The sequence below is a fragment of the Babylonia areolata genome, chromosome 23 (assembly GCF_041734735.1).
Source record: "Babylonia areolata isolate BAREFJ2019XMU chromosome 23, ASM4173473v1, whole genome shotgun sequence".
Taxonomy (NCBI): domain Eukaryota; kingdom Metazoa; phylum Mollusca; class Gastropoda; order Neogastropoda; family Buccinidae; genus Babylonia; species Babylonia areolata.
Window position 1 is genome coordinate 36,937,708 of NC_134898.1, and position 12,273 is coordinate 36,949,980.

At 47.1% G+C, this 12,273-nt stretch overlaps 1 protein-coding gene across 1 annotated transcript; it reads right to left on the bottom strand.

Annotated features, from left to right (window-relative positions):
• Window positions 1–592: 592 nt before the first annotated feature.
• LOC143298200 (neuropeptide CCHamide-1 receptor-like) lies at window positions 593–11,985 on the bottom strand. The gene is made up of 4 exons (XM_076610969.1): window positions 11,707–11,985; window positions 3,835–4,204; window positions 2,221–2,469; window positions 593–1,426 (listed from the first exon to the last, which is right to left on the bottom strand). Exons 2-4 carry the CDS (start codon window positions 4,105–4,107, stop codon window positions 722–724), a joined length of 1,227 nt encoding a protein of 408 aa, XP_076467084.1. The 5' UTR covers window positions 4,108–4,204; window positions 11,707–11,985; the 3' UTR covers window positions 593–721.
• Window positions 11,986–12,273: the final 288 nt, after the last annotated feature.

Below are 12,273 nucleotides of genomic sequence, written 5' to 3' on the forward strand. Positions count from 1 at the left end.
TATCCGTCTTCTTGGAGGGCGGGGTCTTGAAGCTCATACTCTGCAAACTTGTGACGCCATCGCCGACACCGATCGTGTCGGCGGGGACAGAGTCTGTGCGCGTTGCACGTGCCTGCGCCTGTGCCCGTGCCCGCTTGTTGTTGCTGCAGAACGGGCGCCGCTCCCCCTGACACACGGGCACGGCACAGCTGTCCGGCGGCGGGTAGCCCGTGTAGAGACAGGCCCGCACTGTCAGCGGGGAGTGAGAAGAAGGCTTGTGCCGTGCCGTCCTGGGCGTGATGTGGCAGATCATGACGGAATGGGAACTGTAACAGCCTCCTCCTCCTCCTCCTGAATCTGCCGCCACCACACCAGCAGCTGCTGTGGGAGAAGGGGCGGTGTTGGAGGAGGAGAGGGGGCATGGGGAGGTGGACGGGGAGGAGGGGAAGAAGGAAGGGGAGGGGGAGCGCTGCCAAGCGCGGTACTGCTGCAGTTCGATCTCCACCACGGCCTCCGCCGCTTCCACCACGTCTGTTCGGATCTTTGGGCCACCGCCACCCCCGCTACTGCTGCCGCCGGCGTGGTGGCGGTGGTGGGTTCGGATCGCCTTTCCTCGCTGTGGCCCTGTAGCTGCTGCTCTTCCTCCACGGTAGTAGCTGTAGCCCCCCTGATGTTTCCGCCCAGCGGAGGAAGAGGAGGCTGAGGACGACTGGCCCAAGGCCGCAGCGAGGAGGCGCCGTAGTCAGAAGGTGGACTGGTGCTGAGGGGTGTGAACCGAGGAGGTGTTGGTGGGCGAGGCCCGCCAGAGGGCGCTGTTGAGGTTGTGCATGGTGGAAGAGGGTTCCATCCGCGAGTACATCACCTTCCGCAGGCAGCACAACAGGTAGTGGTTGTAGAACTTGCGGAACTGCGAGCTGAGGAAGTAGAGCGCGAAGGGGTTGACGCACGAGTTGATGTAGGTCAGGCAGAAGCCCAGGATCTTGAAGTAGTGCCAAAACTCGTTGTAGTAGGCGTCGTCGAAGAAGAACCACAGCAGGTAGACGTGGCGCGGCAGCCAGCAGACCACGAAGATGACCACCAGGCTGAGGACGATCCGGGCCACCTTCTTCCTGGCGGCGATCTGCCGCTGCTGGTTCAAACCCCCGATCTTGCCCTCACACGGCATCTGCTCCCCACTCCGAACCAGCGTCTGAGCCATCATCAGGTAGAAGCCGGCGATGACGACGACAGGGACGGCGAAGAAGACGACGAAGCGGGCCATGTAGTAGATGCGAGGCACCAGCTGGTCGGCAGTGACCAGCCAGTCGGGGAAGTTGCTGCAGATGCGGATGTGGTAGGGCGGGTGATGCAGGCGGGTGCTCTCCGTGCTGAGCACAGCGTCCGGCAGGGCCAACAGGAATGCCAGCATCCATATGGACAGCGACACTGCAGCCGTCTTGGTCTGCGTCTGGATGTGAATGAAGGAACGATGAATGAATGGAGGAATCAGCAATATGGATACGTATATATAGCTGCCTATTCTCGGTCCTCAAAGTTCAAAGCGCTTTACAAACTACGAGGGCGTCTGCATACTTGTATAGCGCCTGTCCTCGGTCGGAGACTAAGCTCTAAGCGCTTTCAAACACGTGGTCATTTACACAATAGGCTGCCTACCTGGGTAGAGCCGTGACGGGCTGCCATTGGGAGCTCATCATTTGTTTCCCGTGTCAAATTTCAGACACGCACACATACACACTCAGACATGTAGCTTTTACTTGTGCGACCGTTTTTGTTTATTTACCCCCGCCATGTAGGCAGCAACACTACGTTTTCGGGAGTGTGCATGCTGGGTATATTCTTGTGTCCATAACCCACCGAACGCTGACATCGATTACAGGATCTTCAAAGTGTATATTTGAACTTCCGCGTGCGTATACACAACCAGGCACGAGTAGGTATGCACATACTTATGTTGACCTTGCAGATCGGAAAAAAAAATCTCCACCTTTTTTCCCACCAGGCGCCTTCACCGAGGTTTGAACCCGGGACCCTCAGATCGAAAGTCCAACGCTTTAATGAGACACACACACACAACCACATACACACATCCAACACACCCACTTCACTCCAACTCCCTCACCCCACCCACCCACACACAACCAACACACCCACTTCACCCCACCCACCCACACACATCCAACACACCCGTACACCCCTATCCACCCGCACCCCACACACACCCACCCACACACCCAAACTGACCTTCCCCTTGTGCTTGGCCATGGGGTCCATGATGGCCAGGTAGCGGTCAACGCTGAGGGCGGTCAGCGTGAAGACGGTGACCCCTAGGGACCAGGTCTGCAGGAAGTGGTTGACCTGGCAGGCCAGCTGACCGTAGGGCCAGTTGGAGAAGGTGTAGACAGTGGAGGTCAGGGGCACGGAGATGAGGATGAGCAGGAAGTCGCCCATGGAGAGGCTGACGATCAGGATGTTGGGCATGTTGCGCATCACCTGGCGGACAGGTTGATGATGATAACCATGATGGTGATGATGGTGATGATGATGATGATGATGATAAGAAGCAGAAGAAGGATGATGATGATACTACTACTACTGCTACTACTACTACTACTACTGATGAAGAAGACGTAGTGGTGGTAGTAGTGGTAGAAGTAGTAGTAGAAGACGAAGAAGAACAAGAACAACACACACACACACACACACACACACACACACACACACACACACACACACACACACACTTTCGCATACTCGCATGCTTACACAGGTATTTCTTTTCCCACCCTCGATTTTTTTTCCTTACCCTCGTCGAATATCACTTACATTGAAAAGACGTTAAACTAAAGAACGAAGAAGAACAAGAAGATGAAGAGCAAGAAGAATGATGATGATACTATGACTATGACTTCGACTACTACCACCACCACCACCATCACTACTACTTCTACTACTAATGATGGTGATGATGTTGAAGTTGAAGATGATGTTGAGCTTATTCATACAGCGCCTCATCAAATGATTTTCCTCTTCGCGCTTTGAAATACAATTATTCCAATGCAAAAATATATCTTCCACCAAAACATGGATTAAAGGTTAAACAAGTTAAAGGCCCCATCTTTGGGCCTGGTGCGCATCGCCTGCCAACGATTAAACAGGTTAAAGATTCTATCCCTCGGCCTGTTGAGCATCACCTGCCAAAAGTTAAACAGGTTTAAAGGTTCCATCTGAGGGCCTGTTGGGCTTCAGCTGCCAACAACTAAAGGTTCGGAAAACCCTTCTCCAGGCCTGATCAGCGCATTGGGTTTATACAAACATCAGGCATTTTCTCCTTTTGTTGATTGTTGATCTGGTGTCTGCCTGTCTCTCTTTCAGTCAGTCTGTCCGTCTGTCTGTCTGTCTGTCTGTCTCTCTTTCTTATATCCACGGGTTTATGCGTTTGTTTGTTCATCTTTTTTTTTTTTGTGGTGGTGGTTGGGTGTGTACGAGGTGGTTTTTCTTTTTTTTTTTCATTTTCATGTCCATGGTTTTCTTTGTACGTTTCTTTTTTTTTGTGGTGGTGTTGGTGGTGGTTGTGTGTGCACGTTTATTCATCTTTTATTTATTTTTTTATTTTTTATTTTTTTTAATTTCCTTCTTTCTCTATTACTATGTTCGTGCCTCGTGGCTAGATGGAGAAAACAAAACATGTCATTTGCTTATCTCATTATACTGGTTAATTAAGTCAGGCATCTGCTTGGCAGATGTGGTGTTGCGTATATGGATTTGTCATACCTCCTTGAGCTATTGAAACTGAAAACTGAAACTAATTAAGTAAAATCTCGTTTCGTTTCGTTTCGTTTCGTTTTCCTGGCTTACCTTGTTGACCGCAACAATGAAGATCAACGTCCCGTTGCCGACGAGACCAATGATGAAGATCAGGCCGAAGACAGCCGGAACCGCGATAGCCTCGTGGTAAGGCTCGATGGCCCATGTGTCGACGTACAGCTGACTCTCGTTGGAGCCATTGGACAAGGTGACGTTGGTGATCTGCATCCTTTGGGTGGCCAGAGATGATGGTGATGATGATGATGATGATGATGACGACGACGACGACGACGACGTCACCTGCGTCACAGAGTCCTCAGACATCTGCTTGGCAGTTGCCGCGTTCACGTGACTGGGTAGGGGGTAGGGGGTGGAGGCTGGGTTCTGTGCTTCAGCTTGCTGCCAGCATCCACCGGAAGGTCTGTGACAAACATTAATCGTTAAGCACGATGGTGATGATGGTGATGATGATGATGATGATGATGTGACGTTGAAATGGTAATGTAGCTATGTGCTCAATACAAATGGCTACTCAACTCACAGCACAGGCTGAAAGCTGATCTATAGCAGACGCCGTTTTCGCAACAAACAGCCGGTCTTCAATGACCCGCGCAGAATGTGTGACGCCATTCCCAGTTTAAACGCAAAGCCCATTATAAACCTATTCTGTAATCATCTATTAACAACAACGAAATAATGTTAGTGATGATGATGATGATGATACTACTACTACTACTACTAAGAAGAAGAAGGAGGAGGAGGAGGAGGAGGAGAAGGAGTGATGATGACAATAATAATAATGATAATTATCACATAGTGTTTCATTTCTAAATGCCCACATATTATTACATTATTACCCAAAACAAAACTGCAGTCGTGAATAAAGGTGTTGTTGTTGTTGTTGCTGGTTTTCCCCCCTTTTTTTTTCATGTGCCGGTTAACTTATCTGGTTAACTTAACTTTAACTTTTTAACTCTTTAACTTAGCTGCATTGTGTTGTCGACAAGAATGCATCACTTTGCTGTACATGTCTCTGTTTTAATTGACAATGATTCGCAGTTAGAAACTCGGGCGCTGAGAAATTGGTCGTAACACATCACTAAAAAAAAAAAAAAAAAAAAAGACAAGACAGACAGACAGACCGACCGACAGACAGACAAAGACAGAGAGACAGAGACTTCTTCTTCTTCTTCTTCTTCTTCTGCGTTCGTGGGCTTCAACTCCCACGTTCACTCGTATATACGCGAGTGGGCTTTTTACGTGTATGACCGTTTTTACCCCGCTATGTAGGCAGCCATACTCCACTTTCGGGGGTGTGCATGCTGGGTATGTTCTTGTTTCCATAACCCACCGAACGCTGACATGGATTACAGGATCTTTAACGTGCGTATTTGATCTTATGCTTGCGTATACACACGAAGGGGGTTCAGGCACTAGCAGGTCTGCACATATGTTGACCTGGGAGATCGTAAAAATCTCCACCCTTTACCCACCAGGCGCCGTCACCGTGATTCGAACCCGGGACCCTTAGATCGAAAGTCCAACGCTTTAACCATTCGGCTATGGCGCCCGTCAAGAGAGACAGAGACAAATAAGAGAGAGGCGGACACAGGAACATACACAAGGAAAAGACACGTTACTGGTACAGCAGCGGTACCACCAGTTAAGGATCATTACTGGCATCGCATGAAACCAACAGATGAAAGCCAGTCAAAGAGACTGTACAGAGAGACAGAGAGAGAGGAAAGACAGGGGGGTGGGGGGGTGCGGGTGGGGGGGAACGGGGAGGGGGGGGACCTAACAAACAACAATAAACATCACCAACAGGTGGGTGGAGACTGGCCAGACCATTAGGATAAAAGCGAAACATCACTCCCAACGACTCGGAATCAGACAAAAGGAGATAGTGATTGTGCCGTGCAAGGATACTCAAGACTGACTGAGGAGAAGAAGGAGGAGGAGGAGAGGAGAAGAAGAAGAAGATGAAGATGATGATGATGATGAAGATGGAGGAGGAGGAGGAGGAGGTGGAGGAGGAGGAGAAGAAGAAGACGAAGAAGAAGAAGAAGGGGAAGAAGAATAATAGTAAGAAGAAGAAGAAGAAGGGGAAGAAGAAGAAGAAGGGGAAGAAGAATAATAGTACGAAGAAGACGAAGAAGGAGAAGAAGGGGGAAAAGGAGAAGAAGTAGGACTCAGACACCTCCATACATTTACAGCATTACTGACATTGTCCATGAAACGAGAACAGCCAACACTTGTAACAATACTGCTTTAAGCTCACTTAGAACAATACATTGAAAACAAAATGTGCATTGATTACAAAATCGATGTGGAAAAGAAAAAGACAAGGAAAAAGGAAAATAAAATGTTGGGTTTTTTTCGGCAACAAACGGAGAGGAAAAAAACGAGTCCTGGTGCACCATGATCTGCACGCAAGTTAGACCACAGGGGAAAAAAGAAAGAAAAAACGAAAAAAAAAGGAGGACAAAATGAAGAAGAAAAGAAAAAAAACGAAAAAAAACCACACACACACACACACACAAAAAAAAACCCCAAAAAAAACCAGACAAGCAGAAAGGACAAGGATACAGACAATTCAATTATGCATAGGCGATACCCTTCAGGGAGATTTAAACCCACGTACAGCGACACAGACGGATCGAGATGGTGGTGTGGGGGCGAGGAGAAGGGGGAGGTAGGGAAGGGCATGAGAAAGCGAGAGAGAGGGAGAGAGAGAGATAAAGGAGAGACAGGTATGATACGGGCGTGGATACTTCCTTCCTGTACAGGTCACACCACGTGAGAATGATCAGAGGCTGAGCGATGCCCTTAGGGAAGACAACATCCCAGAATGGACAGGTCTGAGGCTGAGCGAGGCCCTTAGGGAAGACAACATCCCAGAATGGACAGGTCTGAGGCTGAGCGAGGCCCTTAGGGAAGACAACATCCCAGAATGGACAGGTCTGAGGCTGAGCGAGGCCATTAGGGAAGATAACATCCCAGAATGGACAGGTCTGAGGCTGAGCGAGGCCCTTAGGGAAGTCAACATCCCAGAATGAACAGGTCTGAGGCTGAGCGAGGCCCTTAGGGAAGATAACATCCCAGAATGGACAGGTCTGAGGCTGAGCGAGGCCCTTAGAGAAGACAACATCCCAGAATGGACAGGTCTGAGGCTGAGCGAGGCCCTCAGGAAAGCAGAAAACAGAGAAGGATGGAGGAAGGTGGTTGACAGGTTATCTGTGGTGCCCCAACTGTCATCCAGGGTAAGGGACAAGTGAAGTGAAGTCACGTGATGGGTCACTGCTCCTTAAAAATGGGCTGACTCGGAGACTGACGCAAAGAAATGAGTGTGGGTGAGAGAGAGAGAGAGGGGGGGGGGGGCGGGGGTTGGGGGAGGAGGGGGAAGACCTGCTAGTGCCTGAACCCCCTTCGTGTGCATACGCACGCAGAAGATCTAACACGCACGTTAAAGATCCTGTAATCCATGTCAGCGTTCGATGGGTTATAGATACAAGAACATACCCAGCATGTACATCCCCGAAAACGGAGTATAGCTGTCTACATGGCGAGGTAAATAAACAAAAACGGTCATACGCATAAAATGTTACATGTCTGTGTGAATGTGTATGTGTGCGTGCCTGAAATCCGATGGACACAGAAATAGATGATGAGCGCCCAATGAGAGCCGTCAGTCGGTTCTACCCAGGTAGGCAGCCTGCTGTGCAAATGACCCCGTGTTTTTAAAGCGCTTAGAGCCTGGGTCTCGACCGAGGATAGGGGCTATTTGTATTTGCACGTATATGCATTTCCTTTTTATCACAACAGATTTCTCTGTGTGAAATTCGGGCTGCTCTCCTCGGGGAGAGCGCGTCGCTACACTACAGCACCAACCATTTTAAAAAAAATTTTTTCCTGCGTACAGTTTTGTTTTTGTTTGTTTTTTTATTTGTTTTTCCTATCGAAGTGGATTTTTCTACAGAATTTTGCCAGCAACAGCCCTTTGGCTGCCGTGGGTTCTTTTACGTGCGTTAAGTGCATGCTGCACACGGGACCTCGGTTTATCGTCTCATCCGAATGACTAGAATACAGACCACCACCACTCAAGGTCTAGTGTAGGGGGAGAAAATATCGGCGGCTGAGTCGTGATTCGAACTAGCGCGCTCAGATTCTCGCGCTTCCTAGGCGGACGCGTTACCTCTAGGCCATCACTCCACTTACTTGTTATATAGGTATCCATATATCAAACCATTGCCCACTCATGACGGTGTGCAGCTGAACGTGAAACATATTGTAAATTTAACGTCAGTGAGCAGTCCATCCATCATAGGTCCTTCAAGAAACAGCAATGTATCAAAACTTCAATGCTTTGTACAAGTAAAATCGACAGGTTTTAAACTATACTTTTGCGCTTTGATTCTGGGGATGGACTTTATCGAAAAGGATTTGGAATGACATGAAGACGCCAAAACAAACCAACAGTGCTGGAGAGAGAGAGAGAGAGAGAGAGAGAGAGAGAGAGAGAGAGAGGAGGGAGAGAAAGAGGGAGACAGAGAGAATGAGACAGAGACAGAGAGGGACAGAGAGAGAGAGAGACAGAGAGAGACAGAGAGAGTGAGAGAGACAGAGACAGAGGGGGACACACACACACACACACACACACACACAGAAGGAGTGACACACAGAGAGAGAAACAGAAAACAATAACTTTTTTTTTTAATTCAGATCAAGGCCAAAGCCCTTTACTGCCGGCGTTTGCATTGAAGGAGGATAAAAGAAATTAACATGACACAATAAATCAACGACGCAAACCAACCACAAATAGCTTACACAAATATTCAACAACATTCAAGATAAAAACCCGTTTCGTAATCTCTTCACTGCTTCATGCTTCATTCACACACCAGAATACAATAAAGATTCATCCAGTTATATTCTGGTTATATCAGTTTTTGTCCGAGGTCACTCAAGGCAGGGCAGCATAGCACAAAATGTGTGGGGTGGGGGTGGGGGGGTGCGGGTGTGTGCTGATTATCTGGTTGTGGTTTTCCGCAATTCATCTTTATTCTTATCTTATCTGTCTATTATAATCAATGTGCAGTATAGTAGGCTATGTTTATAATCATATTCAAATAATGTTTCTTAATTCTTTCTTCTGTTTTTACATTAAGAATACTAGTTATTACCTGCAGTGTGTGGATATATGTATGAAACGATGTATGTGGTATTTTTTACATTTGTATCTTCGTAATATTTGTAGGGGCTGTTGTTGGCTTTTACAGTTATGGTCCCCATGTTGTTTACTTTATGTTGTGATAATGCACCTGACCAAATTTCCCCAGTTGGAGATAATAAAGTTATTCTTATCTTATCTTATCATCGTCCTCACACAGGTTACATAAGCGACATGTACACACAGGTTTCAATTAATTTACTGTATCCGAAACAATGAGCAGCAATATCAGACACACTAAATATAAAATTTGTCAATGCACATTTGACATAAAACAGACAGACAGAGAAAGAGAGAGAGGGGAGAGAGAGAGAGAGAGAGAGAGAGAGAGAGAAAGAGACAGAGACGAAGAGACAGATACAGAGACAGAGAAAGATAAGAAATGGCAAGACAAGACAAGACAAGACCAAATCTTGATTTACGCGGTAATAGGCCTGATACGACCTCGGCTACCTTTCTTTTTTTCTTCTTTTTTGTTTTGTTTGTCGTGAGGCACTCGCCACAAGGTGATAAAGAACGAAGAGAAACGGGAGTTGATAATAACCGAAGCCAGACAGGCGATCGAAAAATCAATACATTTCCTTTAAATCAACAGACACCCGGTAAAAGTGAAAATAAAAAAAGGAGAGACAGGCGCTACACACACTCACACAGGCACAGGCACAGGCACTGACACACAGACACACAAACATGCGCGCGCGAACACACACACACACACACACACACACACACACACATGCACAAAGAATGAAGAAAACACACACACACACACACACACACACACACACACACACACACACACACACACACACACTTGCAACGCGCATGTCAACACAGCAATTTGCGAAAGTTTCACGCGAAGGGATTCCCAGCAGATTGCCACTGCGTGTCAATTCATGCTGGGGAGGTGGAAGCACATTATGCAGGAGTTATTTCCCGTGGACCGTTGCTGGCATGTAATGTTGAACACATGGGCCACTGGCAGTTTTTCCTCTTCTTCTTCCTCTTCCTCTTCTTCTTCTTCATCTTTTTTTTTTCGAATTCATTTCTTTCTTTCTCGCCTCCCCTCCCCCCAACCCCTCTAAATGTGGGGAACAAATAAAACTCTTTTTTTTATGTTGGAGAAGAAATGGATTAGTAAAACGAATAATCAAAAAACGAATACATCTCTCCAACCCTACTCCCTCTTCTTTTTATTTTCTCTCCCTCTCTCAGCCGTTACATCCTCTTGTTCCTTAGCCAAACACCCTACCAATACCCCCACCCAACCCACCCCGCCTCGGTCTTTCTGTCTGTGTGTTTTTCCCTGTCAGTGCCCAATCCCCACCCTGTCATTCTGTCTGTCTATGTGTCTGTCCACGTGTCTGTCTGTCTGTCTGTCTGTCTCTCTTTTCCGTTCACTCTGAAGTTTCAGGTTCAGTTTCAGTTTCAAAGAGTCATCACAGCGTGCAAACAGATCCATATATGCTTTACCACATCTGCTTAAGAAAGAGAGAGAGACAGAGAGACAGAGAAAGACAGAGACAGAGAGACAGAGAGAGACGGAGAGAACTCAGAACGTTTTTTTTATTCAAGGACTGAGATTTTAGGCATGACCCATTCTTCCAATCTGTCCTTGCTAATCTACACCAGTTACAATAGTACACATGTATTTAATGGAAAGGGGAGAAAGAGAATAAAACAAAACAAAAAAAAGTCCTGCAGAAAGAATATGATAAATAACACGCACACGCACACGCACACACACACGCACACACACACACAGAAATTGACAGATGGATAAGAGAGACAGACAGACAGACAGAGACAGAATGATATCTGACCTACGCATAAATCTGAAGAGCTGATCAGGCCGTGTGAACCTCTTTCTGTCTCTGCCTGCCTGTATGTCTGTCTCCGTCTCTCTGTCTGTCTGTCTGTCTGTCTCTCTCTCTCTCTCTCTCTCTCTCTCTCACACACACACACACACACACACACACACCTTGTTTCACAATGAATCATTCGTGACAGCACCCAGTTCCAATATTCATGATCGGTAGGTGTTCAGCGGACTTTGATTCCAGGCGGGGGGTTGGGGGGGTGAGTGGAGAGGTGGGGTGGGGGGAAGGTAGTGGAAGCTCAAAAGGAGTCCATCTGTCACGGCTGTCAACAAACAGCAAGGTCGCCTTGGGGCAGGGTTTGAACGCTGAACCACTGTGCAAGGAATATGGGTGGCCTGCTTTTCAATGCCTTTTGAAACGACAACATAATGTAAATTGCTTGATCAACTCATTCTCAGAACCCTTTTCCCACCACATCCGTTCTCCCTCACACACACACACACACACACACACACACACACACACATATATATATTATAATATATATACATATATTCATATATATATATATTCATACATATATAGAGAGAGAGACAGACAGACAGACAGAGACACGCACGCACAAAGTTATGCTGCAATATGCCGCGTATATTTCGGGTTACTAATATGGAGCGTGTGCGCTTGTGTGCATGCTGCGTGTACGTGTGTACGAGCAACAAATCCGCGCCAGGCAATGTCGAACATGATTAAGGCAAACACACAAGCCAACAGACTGACTCACAAACGTACATACTAACAAATCCGGAAATGCAGACATGCAAACTGAAACGAAAACGCATACCAATGGAACATTGAGACACAAAATTTACTTACCATGCGTTTCTGTGCGTCAGCATAGAGCTGCCAAGACGGTGAAATTCCAGGGTTTCAATAAGTCACACTGTACACTACTAAAGAAGTATCACTTCAAATACAAACTTTATCTAAACATAATTCAAAGTGAACGGAAAGAAAAGCTGTCTTTAAAAAAATAAGCAAGACGAAAGCTCAAATAAAAATGAAGTCACCATTCACTAGGAGAAAATTAAAACAATAGTTGAAGATGGTCCTCAGAGAGAGAGTTGGTCGTGCAACAGGCTTCAGAACACGCTAACCTACGTGCTCCAATGTTAAGTCAACAATAGACTGCCGCGAGGAAGAAGGACAAGTGGCCTTTATAAGTTCCAACGAAGCCAGCGAATGCCAAACGAAGCCCTTCGCTGCCTTCCGTTCAGAGCAACACGCATGCGCGAGACCAACCGCACGCGCTCTGCGATCTCTGATGTCAGACTTTCTTAATCTTTTGGCGAAAGAGCGCGATTCCACCACGCAAGTCTTGTTGTTCATCGCCATACTCGGAAAACAGAAGCAAGCTCTCGCAAGGATTTATTATTATTATTA